Source organism: Callithrix jacchus, chromosome 5, assembly GCF_049354715.1.
Source record: "Callithrix jacchus isolate 240 chromosome 5, calJac240_pri, whole genome shotgun sequence".
Classification (NCBI taxonomy): Eukaryota; Metazoa; Chordata; class Mammalia; order Primates; family Cebidae; genus Callithrix; species Callithrix jacchus.
Window position 1 is genome coordinate 158,199,003 of NC_133506.1, and position 27,569 is coordinate 158,226,571.

Here is a 27,569-nt window from a genome sequence, read left to right on the forward strand (position 1 = left end):
TTTTAAAATTCATTTATAGTCTATGCCTTCTTTATTTTTAAGAGGTTGTTTGGTAGGTGGGGAGAGGATGAGGATAGAGTCCACAAACAATTCTCGATTACCTGGGGCTCCCGGGACTAAGAACAGGCTGAAAACATGAAATCCCCAGGGTGATGCTCCTCAGTGGTTCCAACCACCGCAGCCTTTCCAAGCAGTCTCCCTTGTAAGCAAGTAAGCTGACAGGAGCTGGTCACTTTCGTGTGTCGGGTCCCACTCGCTGACCATGGTGCCGGCAGGACATGCAGCAAAAGACCTGGACCATGCGCAGAGTGTGGTTTGCCTTGTGGCACTGGGGACGTGTTTGAGCCTGGAGGTTTCCGTACTTCTTTTGTTCTTAACATCAAAATCAATCTCTGTTTTCAGCATTGTGGGGTTTGATTGCAATCACTGGAGATTTAGCCAGTAACGACTTTGGAATTATAAAGCAAATACATAGTGTAAATATGAGGCCTATGTTACTTTATAAATGATCGGGAGTGCTTCTTAAAAACAATTAAAAAGTAATTCTGGGGCCTGGCGCGGTGGCTCACGCCTATAATCCCAGCACTTTGGGAGGCCAAGGCGGGTGGATCACGAGGTCAAGAGATACAGACCATCCTGGTCAACATGGTGAAACCCCGTCTCTACTAAAAATACGAAAATTAGCTGGGCATGGTGGCGCGCGCCTGTAATCCCAGCTACTCAGGAGGCTGAGGCAGGAGAATTGCCTGAACCCAGGAGGCAGAGGTTGTGGTGAGCCAAGATCGCGCCATTGCACTCCAGCCTGGGTAACAAGAGCGAAACTCCGTCTCAAAAAAAAAAAAAAGTAATTCTGAAACATCAGTCACAGTCACCCAATGATTTCTTCTCATACTACCAGAAAGTTCCTACTATAAAGTCAGAGACCATCACTAATTAATTACATAAGAATATGACAACGTTGATTATGGTCCTAAAAATAAAAGTAATATACAGCTCTCGTTTTTGCTTTACTTTTTCTCTGTATTGCCTCTAGAGCTTTTTCCTGCCAATGCTCCTCCATCTGTGGAGTTACTGTGACATGAATAGTGTTGGAATTCTCACCGTTTCTAACTGCTGGCTTCTCCATAGGAATAGATACCACTTTCTATGCAGTACCTGGATACCACAAGAAGACCTTAGGCTTTATTCGGAAGCTTCTTGTGGTTATCATAGCTGGCACCACCAATGCCATCTAGTATATTCATGGGCAGAGGAAACACAATCGTAGAATTCTTCTCGGTGGCTACGGTGCTCAAGGTCTGCAGGTAACGCAGCTGGAGAGCGATGGGAGACTGAGCCAGCACCATGGAGGCTGACTTCAGGTATTTGGAAGCGTTCATTTCTCCTTCAGCTGCAAGGACCTGAAAGGACAGGAATAAAACCATTCAGAAATAAGAGTTTACACTGTAACCGGTGCTTCCTTTTTCTGGGTTTGTTTTGATGCCTCTCTCCCCGGCCCCCATGTTGCCACATGTTTTTCATGTATTTCTTTGGCAGGGATAAAAGACACAGCCAAAACCCAACGGCATGTTACATCCAGACCCGTTTCACATGCAAGGATACACAAAGACTCAAAACAAAGGGATGGAGAAAGATTTACCAACCAAATGGAGAGCAAAAATAAATAAATAAAAAGCAGGAGTTGCAATTCCCGTATCGGATAAAATAGATTTTAAAGCAATAAAGATATAGTGGTAAAAGGATCAATGCAACAAGAGCTAACGATCCTAACACCCAGACACATACAGACTTAGACACAATGAGACAGAAAATTAATAAGGATATCAAGGACTCGAACTCAGATTCGGAACAAGTAAACTTAATAAATATTTATAGAGCTCTCCACTTCAAATACACAAAATATACATTCTTGTCAATACCACATCACACCTACTCATAGGTTTAAGTGAAACATTGATTGGCCATTATTAATACCCATTTTTTTCAGAATAAAGCAACATTTCCGTTCACCCTCCCTCTTTCTCTTCCCCTTTACTCCTTTTTTTTCTCTCCTTCTCTCAAAAAAAGAAATCAACTTGTAAACCTCTAGATCCAAGTTGGCAATATCTCTCTATTGCTTGATTTCCTTCCTTCCCTTCTCTCCCTCCCTCCCTCCCTCCCTCCCTCCCTTCCTTCCTTCATCCCTTCCTTCCTCCCTCCCTTCCTCCTTGCCTCCCTTCCTGCCTCCCTCCCTTCCTCCCAAAAAAAAAAAAGAAAATGAGTTTCAGTTTCACTTCCTAACGTAATTAGAGAAATTCAAGGAGGTTGCAGGAAGCAGCGAGGGATATTTTACAAATCATAGGTCCCTAGATTTTATTGTCAAACAAAAGTAAAAGTACTCTTTTAAATACAAATGAATACTTGGCGTCTACCCTACTAATGCGTTGAAGCACTTTGGAGCCTCACTAAGTGCATTCATTTCCAGAGAAGTCTGAAATGTAAGGTCTCTAATTGATGCTTTTATCATTTTTACTTATCTTAGATGTTTTTAGTTCATTCTGTTGCCACCTTGGTGTTATTCTTACAAACCGAGATGGTTTCTAGTTCTCTTGGCTCTTGATTACAACTAGCAGTAAGTGCCAGCCTTATAACACTGGCAATCTCTTAAGGACCTCATTCTTTCTAGTTCTCAGACTGTCCAAGTATGACTCAGCTGCCCCATCTGCGGCCATCTGCCTGTGTGCAAAAGTGATCTCTCTTCTCTCATTGCCGAGTCCCTTCTTGGAAGCTGCTGGAGCTTAGCAGATAAACCAGATAAGAGTCAGAAATGAGTCAAAGAAACACATTCATCAACTAACAAGTGAGTTTCCAAAGAGGATACATCAAGGCTTCGGATCCCAGTTGGTTTCTGATACTTCAGGAAACATATCCACACAGACATGAAAGCCAGGACCTCAACAGACGCAAGGCATTCAGGGCCAGCGTGCGCTTACATGTTGTAATTCTTACCTGGATTGTATTTAATTGCCCCCTTTTATTCCAGCAACATTTAAATATACTCGAACAATAATGTGCAAAAAACAGACTCCATGTTGGCTACATCTAAGTCACCAGCTTTATGAAAATATAGGTTTCTTAGTCCACTAGAGACTGCTTTGAGCCTGGGTTTGAAGTAAGGCTTGGAAATTGGTGTTTTGTTTTGTTTTGTTGTATTCTTCCCAGGGAACACCGATACGTGGTTAGAATTGGGACCTGCTTGGCTAAATTGCTCAGTGTGTTACTGAGCAGCCTCTTAACCCAAGACCTGCTACCAAAGTTCCTCAAGGTACAGTAAGCTGCTTGTTACCTTTTAATTCAGGGAAATATCTCCGTAAGACTGAAAAGAAACCCCTTTCTTATGGAAATAATTGAGAGACCCAATCTTCTGTTCAAGTCCTATCCTTGTTGACCCCAACACGAGGCAGCTGTCCCTCCATGTGTGACTGCACAGCCCTTACCTTGGCCCTGGCCTCCCGCGTGGCCTCAGCCTCGGCAGCCATGGACCTCTGCAACTGCACGGGAATCCGAACATCTTTGATTTCCACTCGGGCCACCCGGATGCCCCACAGCTCAGTGGCATCATCAAGTAAAGTCTGTTTCCAAAGAAGACAGGTGATGTGATGTACATTTCTAATATGTTTCATACTTGCAAGATAAATTTTTCTTTCTTTCTTTTTGCATTTACAACATTTGGAGTGAGACAATTTCAGAAGAGAATAAGAGTTAACATTCTGTTGATCATTTTTTGGAATTTAAAGTGAATATCATTAAGAATTCGGGAATTTAACCTGGCAGATCTTTTAGTGGGTGTCTTATCAGCAGGATCTACCCTAAAACCATTCCCAAGGAAGTAGGTGAGATCCATCTGGATTTGAGTAAATATCCCAGATTTCCTTGTCACTGGTTTCAAGCAGGCAGCAATTCGTGGGTTTCTCTGACAGACCTGGATTTTGCATTGGCTCTGCCATGTGCATTTGTGAATCACCGGGGCAGTTTCTTAACTTATCTGGCTCTCAGTTTTCTTACCTATAAAATGTTTTCTTTCAGGACTGTTATTAGATTTGGAGACAATACATAGATACCTCTCAGTACCTAGGAATGACTCAATGCATATTATGATTGGGTCCTTTTCAAGATACCATTTATCTTGCTCTGTTTAACTTCTGCCCTATGGCCAGCTTTAAAGAAGAAGCAAGGCATATTTTTCAAAGTAGAAGCAGCTTAAAGTCAAAGATACTCTTGTCTTTTGTAAAAGCTGTAAAACCATTGAAGATATTTTGCTGGTCATCCTGGAGAAGATGAATGTCTTGAGGAATGATAGGATCAGGATAGCTCCCCTAAAGGGTGGGGGCAGAGATCTCTGCTACCAAATAGCAAGTGATCCCTCCCCTGCCTTTCTGTGATCCCTGCAGGACACTGACAGGTAATGAGACCTCACAAGAAGTCAGTGACCTGGCTGTAGATGGGATACCTTTGAGTTGTTAAATTCACGAGGCACATATAAACATCATGGGGAATTATCATGCAGGACTCATACTGCCTCATAAAAGCTTGGGAACTTTCCTCTACCTTAGGGACTAGAGGAGAGGCCAAGAAGAACCAAAGCTGAATTTCCTCATATAATTAACTTACAGAAACGAAGCTCAGAATCCAAATGCAACTGATCAAAGAAAATACAGAAGTATTCTTGTCCAGCAACTAGCGTGTGTAAGAGATGAGATCGACAGCTGTTACATCTTCATTGATATTATAATTATCATTACTATTAATGTTACTAGTGATGTTGGTGGCATGGTGTAAGAATTTCTAGAGATGACAGGTCTATGCTGTTTCAAATGAATTTAACTTTCATACTTTATTTAAATATATAGGCACCCAGAGAACCAGGCTGCGTATATATTTAAATATATAGGCAACCAGGCTGCATTTCTGGAGTCATCTAAACTAAAAATAAATCTGATCTCTAACTTCTTCAGAAAAGATTATAGCTGTACAATGTTAATTCATAATTTCAAATTCCAAAGAAAATGGATAAACTGCCTTCTTGCACTCAGATATTTAAATACATTTCTTGTGGTAACAAGTAAGTGAAATCACGACTGAAGCTCACCTCTACAGCAGCTGTCTGTGTGTGAGTGTGTATAAGCATGCATGTGGTGGGGGTTGCTTTGAAATGCTGCTATTTAATGATCACTAATAATTAAAACCAATGAATTAAAGATACAGTCTCCTAGTTCTCGGTGTCTTTACCTGGATGCTATGGGTAATCTCTTCTCGTCCAGCCAAGATCTGGGACAAGGTCTGTGTCCCTAAGACGTTTCTCAGAGTGGTTTGAGCCAGCAGAAATGTGGCTTGATGGACATCATTGACATTGGCCACTGCCGAGACAGCACTGTAGATTCTGTAATAGACAACTCCATCCACCTGAATAGTCACGGAGTCTCTGGTGAGGATCTGGAGAGCAAGAACAGGGCAACGTCACTTATTGATGACTTTCACCGCTACCGAGAAAGTGACAGCTGGCCCAAAAGCTGCCCTCCACAAAAGGAGAGCAGTAACGGCAACTCACGCTACAATCACCTAAAACCTGTCCTGGCTTGGAGAGAATATCTTCCTAGCCGACACAGAATTCCCCTAAAGCTGTCGTCATACCTACCCCTGTGACTTCTTCTTCAAGAAGATTGACATCCTACAGGCATAAACACTTAACTCGGCATGCCGAAGACAGGCCTTTCCAAGTGAAATGTAACAGTACAGCCCTTCTGCCATTCTATTATCTCCAGTCTGAGCAGAGGTAGAACTTGTTTCCCTGACACCTGCGCTCTTTTTGGTTTCCAGTTTTTATCAGACTTGGTGAAGCAGTGCTTCTTAGAAAACATAGATGGCACCAGAGACCATGTAAAGAAAAATCAATTTAGCTCTATGGAGAGGCTCAGCATTGTTCTGAATAACGTGACAAGGTTTGGGAGCAAATGAGAGATCTCTGGGTATACTATGGGAGCAGAACCTAGATCTATCCATAACAGAGCCAGTAAAGTCCCTACTGTAGGTCACTAAGCATCCCAGCCTCTCCTGACGGGGGCTGTTTTTTTTTTTTTTTTTTTGAGACAGAGTCTTGCTCTGTCACCCAGGCTGGATTGCAATGGCTCAATATCTGCTCACTGCAACCTCCACCTGCCTCAGCCTACTGAGCGGCTGAGATTACAGGTGCCTGCCACTATACCTGGTTGATTTTTGTATTTTTAGTAGAGATGAGAGTTCACCATGTTGGCCAGGCTGGTCTTGAACTCCTGACCTCAAGTGATCTTCCCACCACAGCCTCCCAAAGTGCTGGGATTATAGGCATGAGCCACCGCGCCCAGCCTGGGGCTGAATTCAAAAGCAAGTATTCTGCAGTTCCTAAGTGACAGGAAGACATCACCTCTGGGTCCTGGCTGAGTTTCTTGAACCAGAGAGAAGAAAATTCACATATATGTATAACTGTTGATTTTCTGCCTTCTTATCACCATTGGCCTCCCACATCCTAGGTCCTCCATTGCTTTTCCTCCAACCTGAATCACTTTGGTTATGAAGAGGTGACATGATAATTAGTAACTCTTCCTCTTCCCTATTGCTGAGTTACTGTTTTGGTCATTTACCTGTAGTACTTCAGGAATTAAAAGGCTCACTCCTGTAATCCCTGCACTTTGAGAGGCCGAAGTGGGCAGATCACCTGAGGTCAGGAATTCGAGACCAGCTTGGCCAACATGATGAAACCCTGCCTCCACTAAAAATACAGAAATTAGCTGTGCGTGGTGGCTGGCACCTATAATCCCAGCAACCTGGGAGGCTGACGCAGGAGAATTGCTTGAACCCAGGAGGTAGAGGTTGCAGTGAGCCGAGATGACATCACTGCCCTCCAGTCTGGGCAACAAGAGTAAAACCATCTCAAAAATAAAAAAAGACTTACGTAAACACAGGTGGGCCCTGTGCAGCCTCTCCTCTATCCTCCTGCTCCCTCTATTGCTTCCAAACACAGAAACGATTTAAAGTCAAAAGCAAATGTGACTCATGTAGATATTACTAAAAACTCTTCTGAGAAGGTGACAGAGAGGGTGGTATCAAAACCAGCCACTGTCTGTCAGATTCGATTCAGCTCCTTCATACAGTGACTGTCTATCTCGTCCAAGCCTCGGCTCTGTCATTCTCCAGCCCAGCTTCCCTGCTGACTAGATCTCTGCTGTCAGGCTTTCTCACGCCAAGCCTTTCCAAGTCTTCTAACGACTCACCCCTTGCTCTTGGCTTCATTCTCATTTGGCAAAACAAATTTGTAGTAGTTTCAGGAGCCACCAAGGGCGATTCAAGCAGGTCTCTGGGTTTACTCAGCTCATCCTCCCTCCTGTAGTTTAAAAGTGTACTATACAGCTGTAATTGTCCATGCAATAGGGAAAACACAAGTTTAGTTCTGAGTGACAGATCTTTAATCAGCACTACCTCTTGTGGGGGAATGTTGCAGGTCACTGTTCGGAGGTCAACTCTGACGAACACATCTATGCATGGCAGAAGCAGGATCAAACCTATGAGAAAAAACCCAGTTTAAAATGTTGCTCTGTAGAAAATAACTGCAAGTAGTCTCATAGCAACATGGTGCATCGTTTACATGGGGCTATATAAGTTTCTCGGGTGATCTTCAATATGAACACATGTCACTCTGAGGAAACTGATTTCTTCCTCTAAGTCAGTGACTAAGAAGAAGGAATTGCTGGGAAGTAGCTTTTGGTAAGAAGCTAAAGATCCCTGACATTTATTTTTTCATTTTCATGTTTTAAACAATCAACTTCTATCTAAGTGTTTAGTTTGACATTAATTAAAAATAATATTCTGACCAATGGTGAAAGCACCTTTGGGACAAGTGAGAAAATTGAACACAGAATGCATATAAAAAGATGTTAAGGCAGGGCGTGGTGGTTCAAACCTGTAATCCCAGCATTTTGGGAGGCCACTGAGGGTGGATCACCTGAGGTGAGGAGTTCAAGACCAACCTGGCCAACCTGGCCAGAGGTGAAACCTTACCTCTACTAAAAATTCAGAACAAAAAAAAAATTAGCTGGTCATGGTCACGCACACCTGTAATCCCAGCTACTTGGGAGGCTGAGGCAGGAGAATCGCTTGAACCCAGAGGGCAAAAGTTGCAATGAGCTGAGACTGTAACACTGCACTCCAGCCTGGGTGACAAGAGTAAAACTCCATCTCAAAAAAAAACAGATATTAAGGTATTCTTGTTCATTGTACTGGTTGTGTTAATGGCATGTGTCTTAGTCTGTTCAGGCTGCTATAACAAAATACCATAAACTGGGTGGCTTATAAACAACAAGTTTATTTCATATAGTTCTGGAGCCTGGGAAGTCCAAGATCAAGGTGCTCATAGATGCAGTGTCTTGTAAGGGCTTACTTCCAGGTTTGTAGATGGTCATGTGGTGTCCTGGGAGGGACAAGGCAGCTCTCTGAGACTTCCTTTACAAGGGCACTAATTCCACTCATGAGGATGACTCCCTTACATTCTAGTTACCTCCCAGGGGCCCCACCTCCTAATATCATTGCATTGGTGATTAGGTTCAACTTATCAATTTTGGGGGGCCACAAATACTCAGACCACAGCAGCATGGTGTTAATGTTAATGAAGTCCTTATCAGCTACATATACAGACTAAAGTGTTTGCAAGTAAAATGACATGATATGGTATTTTGTATTTGCTCTAAAATACTCCACTAAAAAAATAAAATATTTTGGAAAGTAATATCCTTATAATTAAGACACTTACATAACAGATTCAAGTAATAGACTCTTGGCTTTGAGTATCAGTGACTGCCAACATTCTCAGTCAATTTAAAAAGTAATGAAGGATAATTGAACTAAAATCTTCCCAGGATCTCACGTTCCCTAAATCAATGTATTCCAGAATTAATAGCTTCTCCGCAGCCGTGTTCTAACGCATGTACAGTGGCATTTCCCAATTGTAAACACATCTACTCCTTTCTTATTTGTAAGGCATTAAGTTGGGGCTGAGTCAGGGAAGGATGGGTGTAAGAAGGATCATTTGAGGACCCTTGGAACTCTTGACGTTACCCTGGTGAATGTTGCTTCTTTACTGTGAGAGTTACAAAGGTTAGAACCACAAGGCATGTTAGCAAGACGGGGGCACTAATCTATTTCCATTCATCAAGAAGGCTTTGCATGATTGTTTCTGTTCTCATGGCAGAAACCAGTTTTAAGGCCGAACACCACGTAAAGGGGAGGCAGTATCAGCAAAACACGCTGCTAAGGTGCTTTCTTTCTTTTGGCCTCGAAACCTTACTTCCATTTTTGATGCCAGGCCATGGTGGTTAAGATCATGGACCTGAGAACTAGATAGAGTTAAGTTCCAGCCCTAAAACTTAGTAGTCTTGTGACCGGAAAAAATTCACGTAATGGTTTGATTACCTAATACATATCAGCCGGTAGTGAAGCCTAAGCATGGTTCCACATGCTAATGAAATAACGTACTACACACAGCGCCCGGTATGTATTAAATGCTCATGAAGTGGCAGCTATTATTCAAGAATAATTTACAATTTATAAAATTGGAGAGGTTTTCCATGAGCAATTTGGCTTGTTTCCCTCTTGGCCTTGTGACATTCTGAGGTAACTCACTAACCCCAGAGACATGTATGACGAGAGTTGTTATCCTGAGACATTTAATAGTAAAATCTTTGGGGAAAATTCATTTAGAAGTGATATATTTTTCTCTAGAGGCTTCCTAGTTCTGGTTGTTCTGCTTCTCTCAGATCCAATTTTACTGTAACTTATAATCCTAGCCCCACTGGGTAGAACATGGCCGGGAAGAAGTTAGTCCTGTGCTGTGATACCTCACTTGGATGACTCTTGCTTTGCCAAACTCATGAGAACATTTATAAGTAGTTTTGGCCTTCTTTTTCTCAGGTCCTTTATAAAATTAGACAAGTAAGGTTATACTTGAAATGGCTGCTCACGCCTGTAATCTCAGCATTTTGGGAGGCTGAGGAGGGCAGATCACCTGAGGTCAGGAGTTCAAGACCAGCCTGGCCAACATGGTGAAACACCATCTCTACAAAAATACAAAAATTAGCTGGGCATGATGGTGAGTGTCTGTAATCCCAGCTACTCAGGAGGCTGAGGTGGGAGAATCACCTGAACCCGGGAGGCAGAGGTTGCAGTGAGCCAAGATTGTGCCACTGCACTCCAACCTCGGGGACAGAGCAAAACTCTGTCTCAAAAAAAAAAAAAAAGGCCAAGCCTCCTTCACAAGCTTCTCCTCTTGAAGTTTCCAATACTTTTTTATGTATTAACAGATCCATGACTTATGGCCAAGGTCAAAGCACACAGAGCATCATGGTGCTTAGGAAATTTCTACCCCCGAGACCTTCCAGTTGCAGAGAGAACAATGTATCCAAATAAGCCATGATGGGGGCAGAAAGCAAACGTTATCAGAGAAACATAGCTAGCAACGATTGCTTTCCTCCTGCCTTCTCAGACACTGTTTTGGACAGCCCCTCATTTCCAGAGTATTAGGATTAATCCTCTGAAATTGCCATGTCTAGGGTTCAAAACGAATTTAGCAATTTCATATTGTTCAACTAAATATACGCCCAGAGAAGCTATGAGTCTTAAATCAATATTTTACTTCTAGGGAGTTTTAGTACCTTATGGTTTTAGTGTCCACCCTGACCCCTGGTATAAAACAAACAAAAACCCACATTCTCTTATAACATGACCTTCTGGAACATTTTCTTTTCCAAGGTTGTAAAGAAAGGATGGAAATAAACACTATACAATTCTAGATGTTAGAAGGCCTGGAAGCTCATCTTTATTTCTAACTATAAGGATATTATTAAGTTATTTCTAACTTAGATAGCTCATCAAACTTACGTTGGCCTCATGTCTTTTATTTTCAAAACCGGGGCATTTGGCAAAAGGCGTACAGTGGCTTCCAGCTCTGTCTTTCTACGAGTCTACTCGCCGGGAGAGAAAATTACCCTTTGCTTTGCCATTAGCCCTTTTCAAAGAGTGAGCATCAAGCACCAGCTCTCGATATACTCTCCTTGAGTAACTTAATGGTCTACGTTCGCCGTTTACTTTCTCTCTTTATTCTTCCCACACTCTCCTGGCGGCCCCGGTAATAAGTGACGTTCAGCCAGTGTAACCAGAGCTACCCTTCTCATATTCACTGAATGTCTCAGAGGGAGAATTAGGAGGCAGGGCCAGATTTCCAAACTCTCAAACTGGTGGTCATTCCCACTGACTTGCATAAAAAGGGGGCATTCTTCTGCTGTACAGAAGGGCGAGAGCACCAGCTTCCAGCAAGTTTTCTGACTCTCAATAGGCACCACCAGGAAAAGTAGTGAAGGTGGCAGCAGTAGCATTAGGTGTCCCTGATCTTTGTCAGGGACAGCCACGGCGCCATTCATACCTGGTCTGTTGGATTTGTCAGCTTGGATGCGTCCCAGACGGAATACAACAGCGCGTTCATACTCCTTAATGATCTAGGAGATTAAAGGTGAAGATTCAGTCCTAACAATTTGTCAGTTCATATAGAGAACCCAGTTTACCTCCCAGGGTGTTACCTTCAAGCACATCCATATAGAGATGGGGAAGGTAATGATCACCAACAGGAAAGAGAGGGAAAACAGGATCCAGCCACAGACGCCAAGCCGTTTATTGTTGACACCTAGGAAGTGAGAAGGAAGCAAATCTGTGATCGATGTGGTTCTTAAGAAAGCCACCAGCTGCACGGCTGTGGAGACTATCCAGACAGCTGGCCAAACCTGACATGGCTGAATAGGAAACCTAAATCCATTTACACCCACGGATGTAGTTATACACACACACACACACACACACACACACACACACACTCAAATGGTTACTTATTCAGGTTTTAAAAAATTAAAATGCCCATAATCCCAGCACTTTGGGAGGCCGAGGCAGGAGGATCACGAGGTCAAGAGATAGAGACCATCCTGGCCAACATGGTGAAACCCCGTCTCTACTAAAAACACAAAAAAATTAGCTGGGCGTGGTGGTGTGCGCCTGTAGTCCCAGCTACTCGGGAGACTGAGGCAGGAGAATTGCTTGAACCCGGGAGGCGGAGGTTGCAGTGAGCCAAGATTGTGCCACTGCACTCCAGCCTGGCGCCTGGTGACCAAGTGAGACTCTGTCTCAAAAAAACAAAAAAAAGTTAAAATGGACTTATTCCTTCCAAGAAAAATCTCGTAACGATAACAGAAATAATTACTATTACATTTTTATAGGGCTGTTATGATTTATTATTCTCAAAACACATAAACCATGGTTGCCAAAATGTAATCGCTGGACCATCCACACCAGAATCATCAGATGTCTGGGTCCTGTTTTTGAGATGAAATTCAACGCACCCTCTGTGGCAGGTAGGTAGGTACTATCATCCCCAAAGGGAGAGAGTGGGGCACATGGAAAAATATCCTGAAGAATTCTGAGGCATAAGTTTTTATGTGAGCTCTGTCACTTACCAATTCTAAGGCATTAGTATAGAAGGCCACTCAGTCTCTGGGTTTCCATTTCTTCATCTCTAGAATGGGGTTAGAAGTTACCCACCTCACAGAATTTGACGAGGATTAAATAAGATTATTTTTATATGGCCCCTGGGCATACACTAACATCTGCAGTTTTAAGCATGTAATACTACTATTATTCCCATTTTCAGATGCACACGTATTCTAAGGACTTGTTGTCAGATGTTGGTATTTGCCATTGCTAACTTTTCAGAAACGTTTTGTGATATTGGCTCATCACATAAGATCTCTTCTTGCTAATCACACATAATGATAGTGGGTGAATTTGGCTTAATGAATATTGCTTTGCAATAAGACGAGACTGAGTTAAAATCCTACTTCAACCACCTAAAACTCTGTGGCTTTAATCACATCAATTATGTAACTTCTGAAGTTGCGTAATTGTTTGTAACATAAGCAGGTCTGGCTGACCCTTTTACTTTAGAATTCTTTGTGGTCACCATTTGACCTCCTTTTATCTTTATTTATTTATTTATTTATTTTTTTTTTTTGAGACAGAGTCTCATTCTGTCCCCCAGATTGGAGTGCAGTGGCATGATCTCGGCTCACTGCCAACTTCGCCTCCCAGGTTCCAGTGATTCTCCTGCCTCAGCCTCCTGAGTAGTTGGGATTATAGGCATGCACAACTGTGCCCAGCTAATTTTTGTATTTTTAGTAGAGATGGAGTTTCACCATGTTGGCCAGGCTGGTGTTGAACTCCTTACCTCAGATGATCCACCCACTTCGGCCTCCCAAAGTGCTGGGAATACAGGCACGACCCATCACACCTAGCCCATTTTTACCTCCTTTTAAATCCTTGTGCCTCCTTATTCCCTTCTCCTTGACAGCCACCCCCATTTTCATCCTCGGGATCTCCCCCAGCTAATTTATGCTCTCCATACACTAGCACTAGACTAGATATCCCAGCCAGCTCCTCCTAGAAATGCCATATACTGTCTCTATCTCAATTAATGCCTTCACCATCCACCCCTCTGCCCGGTTTAGACAGGTCATCCTTACCTTTTCCCTATCCAACTGCAGAAAGTCACTAAACATAAATAATACTACCTCAAATCCATCCTCAGTTACCCATGCTACTGCTACTGATTTTTTGAGACCTGAGCCAAATTCATGAATATTTAGAATTCTGGGCTTTTGCTCTTATAAATGACACTTTGATGAATGTTTTTAAATGTGTGTTTTTGTGCATTTGTGTAGGATAAATCCCTGGTAGTAGAAGCATTAGGTCAAAGGGACTAGTATTTGCAATTTTGAAACATGACAAATGCCCTTCAGAAGGTTGGTAGCAACCTCCACTCTTGCCAACATTATACATGTGTCTATTCCGACATGTCCTGTTCTCCTCAGATCATTTTAACCTTCTTAATTGTTATGCTGGTAGGTGAAAATAACTAAATTTTAGATACATATTTCATATGAAAACTTTTGAGTACAAATGGCCTTTTGTAGGCTCCAAATACATATAAATATATATTCTAAACAATAAGGGCTTGCCTGAATACTCTGAAGTTTAAATTTCTAAAATATCACCTTCCAAAGCTTTGGGTCCACACGGAGGTGAATCAGACTCTCATTACACAAGATGGAAAGAGATACTATGTGCATTCTCATAGAATCTTCATCATATTTTATTAGTGCTTTTTTAGTATTAATAGCACAGCCTGTAGATACACATTCTCATTGAAAAAAAATCAACCAATAGCACTCAAATTCCCTGAACCATCCTCTCCTGAGTCCCACTTTTATCTAGAGAAGTTCTGTAGTTCCCAGTTCGGTGTACATTCTTTACAGACCCACTTTACAAATCCAGTGTATTTATGTACAAATATCTGCATTTAGAAAGTATTGGCTTTGATGTGAACATTCTATTTTGAGATAAATAGCGCTACATTGCACCCACATTTCTACTTTAACGCAATGTATTGTGTATATCTTCCATCTGCCTCAGTCTTCTTTCTTGTTGCATACTATTCCTTCTTACACCTGTGTCTCAGTTTACTTACCATTCTCCTAGTGATCATTAAGGTTATTTGCAAGGCTGTAGTAACTGTGCTTATACATGTCTCACTGGGCTAATAGGCACTTTTTTCTTCTTTTTTTGAGATGGAGTCTCTCTCTGTCGTCCAGGCTGGAGTGCAGTGACGCTGCCTCAGTCCACCATAACCTCTGCCTCCCAGGTTCAAATAATTCTCTGCCTCAGCCTCTCAAGTGGCTGGAATTATAGGTGCCCGCCACCACGCATGGCTAATTTTTGCAATTTTTTTTTTTTGAGGAAGGGAGGGATGAAGGAAGGGAGGAAGGGGGAGGGAGGGAGGGAAGGGAAGGAAGGAATTCAAGCAATGAGAGAGACATTGTCGACCTGGATATAGAGGTTTACAAGTTGATTTCTTTTTTTTTTTGAGTGAAGGAAAGAAGAAAAAAATGAGTAAAGGAGAGGAAGAAGGAGGAAGAGAAAGAGGGAGAGTGAGTGGAAATATTGCTTTATTCTTAAAAAAAAATGGGTATTAATAATGGCTAATCAATGTTTCATTTAAACCTATGAGTACGTGTGATGTGGTATTGACTAGAATGTATATTTTGTGTATTTGAAGTGGAGAGCTCTATAAATATTTATTAAGTTTACTTGTTCCGGATCTGAGTTCGAGTCCTGGATATCCTTATTAATTTTCTGTCTCATTGAGTCTAAGTCTCTATGTATCTGGGTGTTAGGATTGTTAGCTCTTGTTGTTGCATTGATCCTTTTACCACTATATATTTGTTGCTTTAAAATCTATTTTATCCGATATGAGAATTGCAACTCCTGCTTTTTATTTATTTATTTATTTATTTTTGCTCTCCATTTGGTTGGTAAATCTTTCTCCATCCCTTTGTTTTGAGTCTTTGTGTATCCTTGCCTGTGAAGGTTTTGGCTGTGTCTTTTGATTGGGGGATTTAGTCGATTTAAATTTAGGGTTACTGCCCTTTGATGTTAACTGGCTGTTTTATCCATTCGTTGGTATAAATTCTTCTTTATGTTGGTGCTCTTTACTTTTTGGTGTATTTTTAGAAGGGCTGATACTGGTTGTTTCTTTCTGTGTGTAATGCTTCTTTCAGAAGCTCTTGTAAAGCAGGCCTGGTGGTAATAAATCTCTGAGTTCTTGCTTGTCCATAAAAGATTTTATTTTTCCTTCAGTTGTGAAGCTTAGTTTGGCTGGTTATGAAATTCTGGGCTGAAGGTTCTGTTCTTTGAGGATGTTGAATATTGGCCCCACTCTCTTCTGGCTTGTAGAGTTTCTGCTGAGAGATCTGCTGTAAGTCTGATAGGCTTGCCTTTGTGGGTAACCTGACCTTTCTCTCTGGCTGCCCTTAGCATTTTCTCCTTCGTTTCAGCCCTGTGAATCTAACGATTATGTGCCTTGGGGTTGCTCTTCTTGAGGAATATCTTTGTGGTGTTCTCTGTATTACCTGGGGTTGAATATTGACCTGCTTTGCTAGTTTAGGAAAATTTTCCTGAATAATTTCCTGAAGGGTATTTTCCATCTTGGATTCATTCTCTCCGTCACATTCAGGTACACCTATCGAATGTAGATTTGGTCTTTTCACATAGTCCCACATTTCTTGGAGACTTTGCTCATTCCTTTTTCTCCTTTTTTCTCTAATCTTTTCTTCATGTTTTATTTCATTAAGTTGGACTTTGACCTCTGATATCCCTTCTTCTGCTTGAACAATTCGAGTGTTTAAACCTGTGCAAACTTCTCAGAGTTCCTGTATAGTTTCTTCAGTTCCATTAATTCACTCATACTCCTCTCTAAGTTGTCTATTCTCAATAGGATTTCATCAAACCTTTCTTCAAAGTTCCTAGTTTCTTTACGTTGGGCTACAACGTGTTCTTTTAACTCACCGAAGTTTGTTACTATCCATTCCTTGAAGAGTGATTCTGTCATTGGGATGCGCTCGTTCTCCATCAAGCCTTGTTCCATTGTTGATGTGGAACTGTGATCATCTTTAGAGGGAGAGGCGTTCTGACTTTGAGTATTCTCAGCTTTTTTACGCTGGTTTCTTCCCGTCATTGTAAATTTATCCTCCTGTCTCTTTGAATTTACCAACTTTCAGATTAGGTCTCTTGAGTGGGCGTCCAGGTTGTTAGTTCCCAGGGCCAGAGCAGCAGCGTTAAAACTGATGGTGCTTTTCTGCCCAGGATTCTCCTGTCTGGCTTCCTTCTTGTGTCCGTAGTAGGTGACTCTGCCTTCCCGGGGCTCCAAACCTCAGTCAGAAGGGAAACCGGTCCCGTTTACTCTGCGCCGAGCGCTGCCCCGCCGAGGTGCCCCCCTCACAGCTGCTGCGTGGGCTCTGGTGTCGTGCTGGGGGCCCATGCAGGTCCTCCGAACCTGTTTACTCTGCTCCGAGAGCTGCCTCGCTGAGGCGCCGGCAGAACCGCTGTGCCGGCCACGAAAGTTGCGCTGGCAACCCATGTGATTCCTCCACTGGGGATCTTCTGCTCCGTGAGCGACCAGAATTTGTCTGAATGTGTGGCGTCGTCTAGTTCTCCGTGCCTTCCCTGAGAGCTGCAGTCACGAGATGTTAGTGATTGGCCATCTTGGATCGGTCTTCTAATTTTTGTAATTTTAGTAGAGACAGGGTTTCAATATCTTGGCCAGGCTGGTCTTGAACTCCTGACCTTCTGATCCAACCACCTTGGCCTCCCAAAGTGCTGGGATTACAGGCATGAGCCACCGTGCCTGGCCTAGTATGCACTTTTATAAAATCTTGGTAAAAGTATTGTGAAGACAGCAGAGTTCGTGCCACGTTCGGTGTATTTCCTCCCTCCTGGAAGTGCAATATTTGGTATTCAGAAACCTTGGGGTGTTCTGGGGCTAGGATGTTAGCAGCATAGCACATACAGGCAGCTGGGACTCCAACAGGACACCAGCTCCAGTGCATAATGCCAGGAGCCAAGACCTGGGCATTTCCAAAGTAGACACAGCCTTAACACCAGCTGCACAAGCGAGTGTTTGTCACAGAGAAAATGGAATAACCTACAAGCTTGCCTCTGGAGTTCCGTCAAGCCCTTGCATCATTTCATATGCACATGAGGCTCAGCTCCATTAGGTAATAGACATGCTGAGAGAGTTAAGAGAGGAGAATATGGCTACTCTTCCAAGATTGACACGGGAGCATTAGAATCACCCAGGCCATAGCTTCTGGGAGAATTGGTGGAGCCTGGGGGTCAGTCTCATTTGCTGCCAGTAAAGGGGGGCTGTGAGTGCTGCTGTCACCTGCCCTGCAGACTCCCAGCTCAGCCTTGTGAGCATGCACAGCTGGGAATGAGAACACATGGAGCAACTTTTCCTGAAAATCTGTCTCTCGCCCCACTCACTCCCATGGTTGAAACTAGGGTGCGATGCTGAGAACAGTTTTTGAAGATTACGATTCTGACTGAAAGGATATGCTGGGATTATGTTATTAAACGCCAAGATCTTCAGAAATCGCCCTACTTCAAGCTATACAAGTCTCTGAGGGGATGATGGAGGAAAAGGGGCTGCACAACACCTTCGATGGTCACAAAGTGAGGACCACATTTCATCATCGGTTTGAACCAAATCCACAAAAGTGTGTGCTCTCGGGACAATTGTCACATAACCATAAAGCCATCATCATATGCTTACTTCCCGGTAGAGAACTGGATTTTGTTGCCCCCAACAAATTGCCCCTGATTATCAGTTCTATGGCAAATGCTGTGCGGGAGAATAAAATGGGAAACAAGCCTCCAAGAGTTCCAATCTATTAAACTCTTTTTCTACTAGAACATGGAAGTCTTTCTTTTTTCTTTTTTTTTTTTTTTTTGAGACAGAGTTTCGCTCTTGTTACCCAGGCTGGAGTGCAATGGCGCGATCTCGGCTCACTGCAACCTCCGCCTCCTGGGTTCAGGCAATGCTCCTGCCTCAGCCTCCTGAGTAGCTGGGATTACAGGCACGTGCCACCATGCCCAGCTAATTTTTTGTATTTTTAGTAGAGACGGGGTTTCACCATGTTGACCAGGATGGTCTCGATCTCTTGACTTCGTGATCCACCTGCCTCGGTCTCCCAAAGTGCTGGGATTACAGGCTTGAGCCACCGCACCCGGCCCACATGGAAGTCTTTCTTTATGCAGCGGGCAGAAAGAAGCCCTCGGGTGGTTACAACAATAGAAACAGGTGTGCTGATAGGTTAATTACTCTGCTGCACCTACTTCTAGGAAGTCTGCAGCTGGTGAAATAGAGGAGACTTCCCTGTGTGCGGCTGTGACAACAGCAGCAAAATATTTAATCAATACCTTTCTTTCTCTTTTACTTATTTTTCTTATTATATTTTAAGCTCTGGGGTACATGTGCAGACTGTGCAGGTTTGTTACATAGGTATACACGTGCCATGGTGGTGGTTTGCTGCATCCATCGCCCTGTCATCTACATTAGGTATTTCTCCTAATGCTATCCCTCCCCAATCCCTCCACCCACTGCTATTCGTCCTCAAGCCCCCCAACCCCCCAGGTCTTGGTGTGTGATTCTCCCCTCCCTGAATCCATGTGTTCTCATTGTTAAACACCCACTTATGAGTGAGAACATGCAGTGTTTGGTTTTCTGTTCTTGTGTCAGCCTGCTGAGAATGATGATTTCCAGTTTCATCCATGTCCCTACAAAGGACATGCACAGCATAGTGTACATATGCAATACAGTGTACGAGTATATATACAGTATCGTGTACAAGTCTTCAATGTTTGGCTGAGCATCCCTAATGTGAAAGATTAACATCTGAAATGCTCTAAAACATGAAACTTTTAAAGCAGTGACATGACGCTCAACGGCAACGCTCATTGGAATATTTCAGATTTCGGATTTTCAAATTAGGGATGTGCAGCTGGCTAGTATAAGGCAAATAATTCAAAATCTGAAAAAAGTCTGGAAGGTGAAACACTTCTGGTCGCCGATGTTTCCGATAAGGGATACTCAACCTGTACCTCCATAAATAATTTATATTAAGACCAGAGTATGTAAGATCAGGCTAGTTTGGAGAACAGAAAATTCACTGCTTGCTCTGCATTCTAAGAAAGAAGAAAAGAGAGAGGAAACCCCTCAGTACAACCGGACTGTAGGCAGACAGGAGACAAAGCAGAGCATGGCTGAAAAGGCAGGCCCCGCCTCAGTCAGCCACACGTTCTAATTCAGACACTTCCATTTCACAGCTAGATGACACCTCACAAGTCACTCAACCTGCTCACGTCCTGGTTCCCTTCTCTGTTGCATGATAGTGACAATGATAGCTAGCTGTGAGGCTTAGATAAAATTACGCTTTTAAAGGAATTATTAGCCATATCGATTCATCCAGGCAATAGCCTAGTGTTCCGAGAGGTGTACTGATGAGAGTGAAAACCACGTTTGAGGATGTTCATTGACATTTTATTCACAGAAGCCAAGATATGAAGTTCATTAACAGCAGGATGGACAAATGAAGTCGTGGTATATTCATGTTCAAAGGAATATTACTCAGTAAGAAAAAAGACAAAACTACTTCTGTATGTAAAATATGGAGGAATCTCAGAGATATAATAGTGGGCAAAAAAAAAAAACCAAAACCTCAAAGCTAACCTTGGCTTGAGTGAACTTTAGACAGGCTTCTTCCTGACTCTAAGCCCCGATCTCCCTTTTCTTAGTGGATTTTCTTTACACACACACACACACACACACACACCACAAAAAAAGACAAAAAACAAAACTGTCATAAATTCTTTTTTTCTTTGTTTTTTAAATATGTTTATTTTTTATTTGTTTCATTAATGGGCTGTACTAGCTTATATAAACTCTTTCTCTGCCTCTTTGAGATTTAAATCTTTTGAAAGCCTCCTGCCAGTTTTACAACCCAGGACTAAATTTCTGAAGATCTTGGGAGCTATCCTCTGGAATATAAACGTCAAAGACAATAGCAGCCTAATCTGTCAGTTTCTGTGGGAAGCAGAAGCCTAACTTCAGCGGGCACCTTTCTCCTAGTTGAGAAACTACCTTGTGAAAGGAAAGTAAATTTTGGGACAAACTCATTAAGCCAAAGCGAAAAGTCAAGCTGGGAACCGCGTCACAAAAACCTGCCTCCTGTTTTGGTTCTTAAATAAGACGGTTACAAGATGAAAAGCTGCACACCTCCCTCATATTTTCGCCCACAAGGAAATTCCTAGTGAGCTCCAAGATGTTTACCCGAAAGCATTTCTGTTAAAATTCAGCATAGCAATGTAAATGCATAGGTTACCGTTACCGACGCACCACCCCTCCGTCCACCTGGCACAAAAGCATATCTGATTGTTCTTCTGTCCCATTTGTTATCTTATGTAAAATGCAGATTTCCTGACTTTTCCTGCCTGTTACCACATATAAAAATGCAGATTCACTGAGCCAAAGGCACGAGTGACTGTTTTCCTGCTACTCCTCCCTTGCATGAAAATTGTGTATTTCTCAATATCTCACTCTTTCGTCTTTAAATTCATCTTCAGAGAAAGGCATAAACCTGACTCCTAGGCACTCGTCCTTAACGTTGACAAATAAACTTCCCAAAATATTGAGACCTGTCTCATCGTTTTTTTTGTGTGTCATAAAGATACAAAAAATATACTAATAAACCCAGATGGCTTATGTCCTCCCCCTCCAGGATTCCAGTACTTTTCCACTATCTCACTCCAGCCTTTAAATATCCTGCCACCCCTTGCTTCAGTAGAGCTGAGCTCATTCTGGCCTCTCTCCTCTATTGCAATAGCCTTGAAAAAAGTCTTCCTTGGCCATTTAGCTTTGTTCAGTATAATTTTTGCATTGAAAATTTACACTTTATTTTCTTCTATTTTTTTTTTTTTTTTTTTTTTTTTTTTTACCAAATCAGATTCTAAATATCAACTGTGGATGTTCTGATCCATCTAGACAGTGACTCCTCTATATGTGCAAGAACGAAATTTTCAAGATTATGCGATAAAAACTCTAGACCCTTGAGGGTTCTCCTGGCTAATCTGGCTGCTGACATTATAAGCTCCTTCAGATAATCTTTGGAACCTTGAAAAAAATATAGAGATATTAAGTCTTTGGTGAAGATTTAGTAAATTAGAGCTGGATGATGATCTTATTATCTGCCCTAGTCCCATGAACACAAATCCCAAGAGTTTTCCAAACAGGCAGATTTACACTTCAACTCCAGAAGGGTGATTTGTGCTCAGTAGTTGCATGAACATTACAACACATTATCTACTGTGAATTCCCTTTTACCATTTGCTCTCTTTCCCTCTTCTTAGAAGTACTTAAGGCATTATTTTGAAAGTGAATATTCAAAAAGGCATAAAAATAAAGCATTGAATACCTTAAACCTACCATTCAACTTAAGAATATACACCTTGCCAGCACAGTCAAAGCCCCCTTGAGTGTCCGTCTTCATGCCCTGGAGGCGTCCTCCCCCACAGCTTCCTGATGCTGAATCCCATTGCCATCACCTCAACGCAGCAGCAACCCCAAGGCTGCCACTCAGAGCCCAGGTTCACACGTGGGCTCTTCACACATTCATAACTTGATTTTTCAAGTAGCAGGACTTTTGATGGGCTCTCAGAATGGGTCTATGTGACCCAGATGAGGGAGTCAAGCCCTGTGCTGACAGTACACGGATAGCCGCTGCAGCAGAGAAAGTGACCCAGGGCCTCACACATCTCATCCCGCTGCACAGGTCTTTGTGTTCCTCAGCCCCCGGTTGCATCCCACATTTTCCTCTCTGCCACCTAGTGGCAGGGCTCAGCTGAAACAACCCCTTTTTTTCCAGGAAGATATTTCTTTGTCACCTTCACCTTCGGGTGCTTCTCTTTTGAGTTTCTAATACAGTCATGCATCATGTAATGATGTTTCAGTCAAGGATGGACCACAGAAACAATGGTGGTCCCATAAGATTAGAATGGTGTGTTTTTACCGTACATTTTCTATGTTTAGATACACAAATACTTACCATAGTGTTACAACTGCCTACAGTATTCAGTACAGTGTATAGCCTAGGAGCCATAGGCCATACCATGTAGTGTGTAGTAGGCTGTACCACTGAGGCTTGTGTAGGTACACTCTAAGATGTTCTTACAAGGACAAAATCACCTGGTAACATATTTCTCAGAATGTATCCTCATTGTTAAGGAGCACATGATGGTACACCCTCTATCATAACTTTTTTTTAGGACCTCGTAATTTTTAGCAAATTTTTGCTTCTTCCCCGTAAATTTTTAGTGCTCTGAGAGCAGGTATTTTATTTTCATGTCTCCACCTCCTGATTCACAGATGATGCTGAATGGATACAGTGCATACTTTGAAGTACTTTGAAGTACAGGATCAGGATGATGGCCAGCAGCATAGTAGATTCACTAATCTGTTTGAAAGTCCTTGTATAGAAATCATGGTTCATCAGACGAGGTTCTGTTTTCTCTCCAAAAAGTTCATTAACGAAATAACCATATGTCCTTGCATTTTTCTCCATACATTCTGCCTTACTGTACCATCACCTGTACATCATTACAAGAAGAAAACAGGGCCGGGTGCAGTGGCTCACGCCTATAATCCCAGCACATTGAGAGGCCGAGGCAGGTGGATCACCTGAGGTCAGGAGTCCGAGACCAGCCTGGCCAACATGGTGAAACCCCATCTCTACTAAAAATACAAAAACTAGCTGGGTATGGTTGCACACACCTGTAATCCCAACTGTTCAGAGGGCTGAGGTGGGAGAATCACTTGAAACCAGGAAGCAGAGGTTGCAGTGAGCCTAGATTGTGCCACTGCACTCCAGCCTGGGAAATAGAGCAAGACTCTGTCTCAAAAAAAAAAGAAAGAAAAAACGTTTTCCCGCATCATCTTCTCTCCCCACACTCCCTTGCTTTCAGTCCTCTCCATCTGTAATAACAGCACTGCCAACAATAACAAATAAAAATACTGTCCTTGAGATTTATGTCCTAAAGTCTCATTACAGTGTGATTTATAGCAGTGGTAAATGAAAACCACCCTGAAAATACAATGGAGGGAAAATTAAGCAAACTATAATACATCTACACAATGTTATGTGTGCGTGTGTGTGTGTGTGTGTGTGTGTATAAAGTTTACAAAAGCATGAGAAAATAATTATGGTATGATGTTAAAAGAAATGAATAGTAAGATGCAAAATTATAGGGACAGTAGAATCACAATTATATAGAAGTATATGTATAGAAAAAGTTTTGAAAGAAAATTAACCAAAATACTATTTCTTTTTTTGAGATGGAGTCTCACTCTATCACCCAGTGGCTATTTCTAAATAATGAAAGTATAAGTGGTTTTCATTGCTCTGAGTTTTCTTCATTTTTGATATATTTACCTTTTTTTTTCTTTTTGAAATGGGGTCTCACTCTGTTGCCCAGGCTGGAGTGCAGTGGCATGATCTCATCTCACTGCAACCTCTGCCTCCCGGGTTCAAGTGATTCCCTTGCTTCCCAGCAGCGAGGATTACAGGTGCCCACCACCACACCTGGCTAATTTTTGTATTTTTGGTAGAGACAAGGTCTCACCATGTTGGCCAGGCTGCTCTCAAACTCCTGACCTCAGGTGATCTGCCTGCCTCTGCCTCCCAAAGTGCTGCGATTGCAGGCATGAGCCACTACACCTAGCCTATACTTACCATTTTTAAAAGTAAAATTTTAAATAAATAATCACCTCAACTTAAAACAAAAGTTATTTGTATTATCAGAGCAGGGAAGACCAGATGCTTCCCGGAGGAAACTGAAAGTATGTGGAGTGAGAACAATCATTTTTATTCAGCTTGGGGATAAGCGTTAGCAATTTGATCTCCCTTTCTGTGTTCACTTCCAATCCTGTGAAGATGCAGTCAGCAAAATAGAACTTCAGAAACTTTCTGGTTCTTTCTCTAGAGAATAAAGAACTTTGAGCATCCAACATGAACTCTAAAGTAAAATCCGAGGGGTAAACATTATATTTTCATCCCCTGTAATTCGTCTTCCCTCCTTCCTTTTTCTCTATGCACACAGCTTGCATTAAGGAACGCTTTTCAGGAAAGCACAGAATTGCTGAAAAGGAATATAGTCCTACTCAAAATGCTGTCTTTGTGTGGCAACTAAACCAGCTCACAGGAGTGGCTTTGGACGCAAAATCTTAAACCCAGCACAGACACAGACTAAGTACCAGAACTTCTGGGGGCAGGGAGTAGGAATCTGTATTTTAAGGAGCTCCCCAGGAAGATTCTTTTGCATGTTCACTTTGAGAAGAGAATCTAATTTCTGTGATCTAGATTCCAATTCACTTTAATTCTTAGAAAACAAAACAAAAATAATAAAGCGGGGGCAGAAAAGAATGTCAAAAGCTAGTAAGTAGTGGTGTGATAATAAAAGTCTAAAAATTGGGCTTTTGGGGAAAGGGAGAAAGTCTTAATTTATAGTGTTTCCACAGTGCAAATATCACCTACCCCTTCAGGTGATTCTAATCTGCCCTTGTGATGTCAAGAGTTTGGAGTTAGAAAAAGATGCTTACAAGTGACTTTCAAAAGCTGGTCCAGGTCTGGCACAGTGGCTCATGCCTGTAATCTCAGCACTTTGGGAGGCTGAGGCCGGAGGATCGCTCGAGCCCAAAAGTTCAAGGCCAGCCTGGGCAACATGGCGAAACCCAACTTCTACAAAAAATAAAAATACAAAAATTAACCAGGCATGGTGGCACGTGCCTGTAGTCCCAGCTACTCAGGAGGGTGAGGTTGCAGTGAGCTGAGATCGCGCCACTGCACTCTAGTTTGGGCGACAGAGCAAGATTCCATCTCTAAAAATACAATAAATAAAGTGTGCCAGCAGCACACTCCCACATAACTTTCCTGTTGGAAATGATAATAAGGGCTCAGTTCTTTATATATTAAATAATGTCCTCACCAATTGTGAAGGAAAATGTCTATAATGCTTACACGACTGAATAACATTGCCTTAATATATATATATTAATATTTTATATATATATACGCACACATATATGTACGTATATATCTAAGTTGCAAGGGCCAACAGCCCACAGAGCTCAGAGAATGGTCCACACTGCATCTCTCCTAAGAAACTATAAAAGCACAGGAAATCAGATGTTGCAAAATATAAGACCCTCATTTCTGTTCATTCTATAATAGTGCCAGTTTTTCACATTAAAGAATCAAAACCAAGAAAACTCATGAATACTTTCAAGTATCTCACTGAGGATACAGCTTCAGCACGCCATCTACCCAGTTGATATTTTGACCTATTACTATGGAAACTGAGTGTCTCATGATAGATAAATCAGGGGACTCTTGAGACCTCCCGCTTGCATTTTCAGATGATATTGACTGCCTTCAAGCTTATCAGGGTTTCCATGCCTATTTCATGGAAAAGTTTATTTTCCAATTCAGGTAAATGTCTCTAAATATATACTTTTTCCTTTTTCTTTCTTTACTTATTTTCCTTCTTCTTCTTCTTTTTTTCTTTTTGAGGCAGGGTCTTGCTCTGTCACCCAGGCTGGAGTGCAGCGATATGATCTCAGCTCACTAAAGCCTAAACCTCCTGGACTCAAGCGATCCTCCCACCTCAGCCTCCCACTTATCCACAGGCGTGCACCACCATGCCTGGCTAAATTTTGTGATTTTTGTAGAGATGGGGATCTGTCATGTTGCCCAGGCTGGTCTCAAACTCCTGAGCTCAAGTGACCTGCCTGCCTTGGCCTCCCAAAGTGCTGGGATTTCAGGTGTGCACCAGTGCACCCAGCCTCGTTTATTCTTTTATGTATTAATGATGTCAAATGTGTTCTTTTTCTAACATGCAGTATGGCTTTTTTGGCAACATAATATAGAGCACAGGTTAGATCATACACACACACACACACACACACCCCATCATCATCACCATCACTTTCTGGACAAGTTTTTAAACTTTCCAAAGCTCGGTTTTCTTATTTGTAAAATGAGACTCTAAGAGAATCTACCTCAGAATTATTGTAACATTTTAAAAGATAATGCAAGCAAATACTTTGTAACATAATAGTGATTAGAGGTAAGGATAGTACGTAGTACTTATAGGCTTTTATTTTTCCCAACTTCTCTCCATTTATCAAACATGATGCAGCGCAAACCAACTTTTCTTTTTTTTTCTTTTTGAGATGGAGTCTTGCTCTATCGCCAGGCTGGAGTGCAATGGCGCCATCTCGGCTCACTGCAACCTCCGCCTCCTGGATTCAAGTAATTCTTCCGCCCCAGCCTCCCGAGTAGCTGGGACCACAGGCACGCGCCACCATGCCTGGCTATTTTTTTTTTATTTTTTTGTATTTTTAGTAGAGACGGGGTTTCACCATGTTGACCAGCATGGCCTTGATCTCTTGACCTGGTGATCCGCCCGCCTCGGCCTCCCGAAGTGCTGGGATTACAGGCGTGAGCCACCGCGCCCGGCCAGATCTGCTCTTTTTAGTCTCAGCATCATCAGAAGATATTTGAAGTTGGAGAAAAGTCAGCCTCTTCAACTTATCTTTGCTATTTAGTACAAAAGGAAGAAATGCAAAGAGAATCACCAATTCTATCTAAAATTGAAGGAAAAGTAAAGCAAGTTATAGACTGCTATTCAAGAAGCAAATGAAATCAGCATAAGCAATGACTTCAAAATCTTGAGCTATAAATGATATGGAACCAATTTCTGCAAATATATCTCATGCTTACTCTATACCTCCCAATAATGCTACAATTCCTGCTTTGCCATATATATATATATATATATAAAACGAGCCTAAGACAGGAAAAAGGAACTTACCCACGAATTTCTCTTTTTCCTGCTTCTCAGGTGAAGACACCCCAGAATCCATCTGATTCTTGAGAAGCTTTTATACTTGGCAATTTTTCATGGGTTTGGGACTGAGCGTGAAGTCCAGGCAGCAACTCAGATGTGCTTGGGAGAGGGGAGAG

General features: G+C 42.2%; 1 protein-coding gene across 1 annotated transcript; it reads right to left on the minus strand.

Annotated features, from left to right (window-relative positions):
• STOML3 (stomatin like 3) lies at positions 1–27,569 on the minus strand. Its single transcript, XM_008998164.5, has 7 exons — positions 27,418–27,569; positions 11,637–11,740; positions 11,483–11,555; positions 7,492–7,574; positions 5,269–5,472; positions 3,477–3,611; positions 1–1,400 (listed from the first exon to the last, which is right to left on the minus strand). The coding sequence occupies exons 1-7, from the start codon at positions 27,467–27,469 to the stop codon at positions 1,176–1,178; spliced, it is 876 nt and encodes a 291-aa protein (XP_008996412.4). The 5' UTR covers positions 27,470–27,569; the 3' UTR covers positions 1–1,175.

Bases quoted from the DNA above. Each gene is read 5' to 3' on its own strand.
- STOML3 (XM_008998164.5), bottom strand. From the start codon at position 27,469: ATGGATTCTGGGGTGTCTTCACCTGAGAAGCAGGAAAAAGAGAAATTC. The intron at 11,741-27,417 runs GTAAGTTCCTTT...CTCACTTCCTAG, and splicing joins GGAAAAAGAGAAATTCGTGG to GTGTCAACAATAAACGGCTT. The intron at 5,473-7,491 runs GTAGTGCTGATT...CTTGCTCTCCAG, and splicing joins GCAACATTCCCCCACAAGAG to ATCCTCACCAGAGACTCCGT.